At 37.8% G+C, this 5,106-nt stretch overlaps 1 protein-coding gene across 1 annotated transcript; it reads right to left on the bottom strand.

Annotated features, from left to right (window-relative positions):
- Positions 1-629: 629 nt before the first annotated feature.
- On the bottom strand, positions 630-2,113 carry LOC103521070 (the record flags this gene model as incomplete). Its single annotated transcript, XM_026831913.1, has 4 exons — positions 630-790; positions 886-976; positions 1,299-1,459; positions 1,893-2,113. Coding segments are annotated over 4 exons (634 nt in total), but the record flags the coding sequence as incomplete, so codon positions are not given.
- Between the last annotated feature and the right edge of the window lie 2,993 nt (positions 2,114-5,106).

Below are 5,106 nucleotides of genomic sequence, written 5' to 3'. Positions count from 1 at the left end.
AAAAATCGGGAAATCCGTATTTTTTCAGCATTTTGCTAGTTTGTACCGTATATGCCGAAAAAAAAGTTGGCAACCCTAGTCAGCAGAATCGAGTCAGCATTCATTCAATTCAAACTCTCATAGGTATTATCATCTTATCATTCAGAAGTTGAACTAAAAGATCTTCGGTCAGCAGTAGGGTTGCCAACCGTACGTTATTTCCCGGAACAATCCGTATATTTGTCAAAAATCAAATGTTCCGCCGGAACACACCTTTGTTCCGGTTTTTTCCAAATCTATGGAAAATACAGGAACTGACTAATAAACAGAAAATTAATAAAAAAAAAAGTTTAAAAAGATAGGTACGTACGAAAAACACAATTTTTTTTACTTATCTAAGAGAATGTTTTTTGTTTTTCATTAATTAAACCAAGGTTGTTTTTATTTCGAATTGCTTCATTGGTGTTTGTTCTTTTTTTTTTATGAAAAATAGTTTTTTTTTGTTTGGGGAGGAGGGGGGTGCATGCCTTTGTTCCGGGTAAAAATCGGGAAATCCGTATTTTTTCAGCATTTTGCTAGTTTGTACCGTATATGCCGAAAAAAAAGTTGGCAACCCTAGTCAGCAGAGGAAGAAATGAGTGAGCACTTACCTAGACGGACTTGAGCTGTCATGCAGATACCGTGAGCTGGCATTGAGTTTATCCGCACTACCCTGCTCCCTAGCGGAGACATAATGAACTATGGCAGACGTTACTTCTTTGATTGAGGTTCTCACTTCATTGTCATTCGAATTGTTCGGTGCAAAGGAATTCTGAAAATTGACAAGGCCAGTGTTAAAAAGTTGTTGGGGTAAGTTGGAGTTACAGATCACCGAATAATTACTGATCATAAGAGCCTAGTCTCTACGTTCTTTAAGTATTTAGAAAACATCGAGATGAATGAACTCTCCAGCCAACACTTCTCCACTTTCCCGGTGCTACCCTTCGGGGAGATTGATCTGAAAAGAGGAAAACGAGAAAAACCAATAATGAAGTTTCTTACAAAACGAAAGTTAAAGTATCAACATCCATTCCCTCTGTAAAACCAGGGTGTAACACCTGCTTTTGTAGAAGATAATCAATTCAAAGGATAATTTGAAAATCGTTTTCTGAATGGCTATGCATAATATTTTATGAGTTGTGTGATTAAATAACGCTCTTCCACCGGAATCGAGTCAGCATTCATTCAATTCAAACTCTCATAGGTATTATCATCTTATCATTCAGAAGTTGAACTAAAAGATCTTCGGTCAGCAAAGGAAGAAATGAGTGAGCACTTACCTAGACGGACTTGAGCTGTCATGCAGATACCGTGAGCTGGCATTGAGTTTATCCGCACTACCCTGCTCCCTAGCGGAGACATAATGAACTATGGCAGACGTTACTTCTTTGATTGAGGTTCTCACTTCATTGTCATTCGAATTGTTCGGTGCAAAGGAATTCTGAAAATTGACAAGGCCAGTGTTAAAAAGTTGTGGGGTAAGTTGGAGTTACAGATCACCGAATAATTACTGATCATAAGAGCCTAGTCTCTACGTTCTATTTAGAAAACATCGAAGCAGGGTATGATAATGATGCGTTCTTTATAATTTCCCATACAAATAAGTCCCAATTTTACCCTGTTGACGACGGTCTCTGGACAGCTGGCGAAAACTGGCACCGTGAATCAAGTTTTGCTATATTTGGATCTATGGTATATTAAATCACATTTTGTTTCACCTGTAGAATGCTCGCAGCTTTTATAATTTCCCATACAAATAAGTCCCAATTTTACCCTGTTGACGACGGTCTCTGGACAGCTGGCGAAAACTGGCACCGTGAATCAAATTTTGCTATATTTGGATCTATAATATATTAAATCACATTTTGTTTCACCTGTAGAATGCTCGCAGCCAGTCGCTCATTGGGTGTCTTGGGTTTGGCCAGTCTCTCCTGTGAATACCGCCAGCCCAGGTAGGGCTGCCTGTGGTTGAACGAGGACCTGGCACTTCCACACGGGGAGGAGGATGAGGAGGTGGCAGCAGAGTTCAGCTTACTAGTCGACCAGCGGGAGAAGAGAGGGGGACAAGGGGAAGCGACAGTGTTGGAACCGCGGTCTGGAAACAAAACAAAAGTGAGAAGTTAGATGTGAGATTCTTGGTTCGCCCGCCGAGGAATTCGCACAAAACCGAGAACTCTGGAGAAGACTAGTAGATAGAGGTCTTGGGCCCTCGCGGCCTGTCAGAACCCGGCAGATTCTTGGTGCGATACACTTCTAATGGGTAGAGTGGTCTAGTGAATTCACGAGACAAGACGGGACTCTTAAATTTCAAGAAGAGACGAGACAATTTTCGTTTCGTCTGCGTCACTAACAATGGCACACACAAGGGTAGACACTAAATTAATGTTAATTGTACGAAAAAGGGACGATAGTTCATTGCCGGAACAAATAAATAGGTAATAGCTAAGTTCACATAAGGTATCTACCACATTCAGTACCGGATATGAACAATAAGAAGAAGGAGCAAACGGAGGAAAAGGAGGAGGAAGAGGAAGAATCGAGAGCACTCGAAGTATTTTGAACGATATAAGAAGATTTCAAGTTTCAAGAACACACTCAATAGAAGTGAAATGAGGGGGTAGAAAATTCTTAGAATTCCGAGTTTTCCAAAGACCGGAACCTGAATCCGCCTGTATAGTATGGATGGTACTTTATTTAAACTGTCAATAAAAAGTTTCTAAATTTATAATAGTCATTAAATAAATAAAAACCTACATAAAACATAGAAACAACATAGACGTAGCTACAGAGGGGAAGGGGGCATATACCCCTACAAAATAATATAAATAAAAAGTATCTCCATAAAGGACAATCCGTTCCATCCAACCCTGTAGTGTTCCAGTGAATAGGAATCCCATCTCTTCAACCACTAAGCTGTCGTACTGTGACAACATGGGTAATGGTAAGGCACTTACTGACAACAAGCTACCCAACTTAGCTACTCAAGAAACCCATTCTATCAAAAGACTCGTTTAGTAAACAAACTGATATCCATGGAGTATAATGTTTACTTTTGACATATTTATGTATACATACGTGTGCTCCTGATACTCATACTGATGTTGTCTTGTTGACAAAGCCTTCATTTAAATCTTCCTCTGAACATTCCTCAGACAATATTATCTAGTGGTTCGCAATCTGTTGGGGTTATATCATTTTGACCTTTGAATTGAGGCGTACACATTGAAAAACAAAAGTTGAGAAGATATTCCATGAAATATTTTGATGGTTCAATAAAGTATTTAATTAAAGGATCTCATGTCTAAATGATAGAGAGTTTTTGGGGTTATATCATTTTGACCTTTGAATTGAGGCGTACACATTGAAAAACAAAAGTTGAGAAGATATTCCATGAAATATTTTGATGGATCAATAAAGTATTTAATTAAAGGATCTCATGTCTAAATGGCAGAGAGTTGAAAACAATCGGCATTCAATCAATCATTCAATCAAACATTTAAAACAGAGCAAATCATGACCTCCAAAATATAAACACAATATTATTAATACGAGTGAGTAATGGGAAATCTTAGTAGGGACAATCAAAGGGTCAGGGTCACTATCATTGAAAATCATCAGGTGGATATTTCGACGCAAAACGGGCACCAAATGTGTTCCAAGGACCCCCAGTTTGGAGAACGATGGCGTAATTTAAAAGAAGGCAACGTTCAGAATACAAAATAAGAGGCTTTGTAGAAAATGGAGGACAAACCGCCAGCCAAGAAATTAAATAAGCAAATGAGACAAACTGAAATGATATTCAAAAGATATACCTCATATACCTATGTAGGTACTTGTCATAGGAATTCAATAGAGCAGGGGTTCTCAACCTTTTAGTAAACACGTACCACTTGAAATTTTCAGAGATTTTGACGTACCACCTTAACTGACGTCACAAATCTTTGAACTTTTTCATTATAAAAATTGAATTTTCGACCTTTTACAGTTGTTTTTTCGGAGTTTTGACCTCAGATGTGGATTTTTCCCAACTTTTTACATAGGAATCGACCATTTATTTATAATTTTTACCCATTTGCAACTGCTCCATTGTGTGTCCAACTTTTTACATAGGAATCGACCATTTATTTATAATTTTTACCCATTTGCAACTCCTCCATTGTGACATTTTTGACCAGTTTAATCTGAGGTTTGGGACCCGCACCACTTCCGTCCATGAACTCAAAACCTCCGATTTTCTTCCTAAAGTTAAACGGAAGAAGGTGGTTGTTGTTCTCCTTATTTCATCATCTATGTTCCCCTTGGTCATAGAATGAAATGATTTATTGCTCAGACGTTGTCCAGCTACCGCCCGTTTTATTCTCAAAACAAATCGATTTTTAATTTAAACCCCTCCTCTGCGTATTATTGGGTGTTAATCATGTAAACAATGATGTATGTTCTATTAATTAATTTCAACGTCCTATCATTAGCACCCAATACTCATTCAGTGATATCAGAATCAGAATTACAAAGATTTGAAACAGAAGAGTGAAAGTAATTTTCGATAATTTACAGATCATACTCGTATTTGTAGTCATAGAATGAAATGATTTATTGCTCAGACGTTGTCCAGCTACCGCCCGTTTTATTCTCAAAACAAATCGATTTTTAATTTAAACCCTCCTCTGCGTATATTATTGGGTGTTAATCATGTTTCCACATGGTAAACAATGGTGTATGTTCCATTAATTAATTTCAACGTCCTATCATTAACACCCAATATTCATTCAGTGATATCAGAATTACAAAGATTTGAAACAGAAGAGTGAAAGTAATTTTCGATAATCTACACATCGCAATCAGAATTACAAATACTCGTATTTGTCCCTCAACTATAATTCCCTCGCTGATGCAACTTGCAACTTTAGTATTGCGTCGAAATTCAGAAGATACTCAACATATTCCTGGAAAAGAGCTTTTAACTTACTTCTTCATACATCGAAATCCGTACAGGAAACACAGGTAAGTAAATATTCCTGCTCGGTACTTGGAGAAAGACTAGGGAAGTAAGTGTGTTCCTGTAAACATTCCTGTTCCCTACAGATTCAA

Source organism: Diaphorina citri, unplaced genomic scaffold (assembly GCF_000475195.1).
Source record: "Diaphorina citri unplaced genomic scaffold, Diaci psyllid genome assembly version 1.1 scaffold4478, whole genome shotgun sequence".
Lineage (NCBI taxonomy): Eukaryota > Metazoa > Arthropoda > Insecta > Hemiptera > Psyllidae > Diaphorina > Diaphorina citri.
This window is presented reverse-complemented; position numbering and strand designations above follow the sequence as displayed.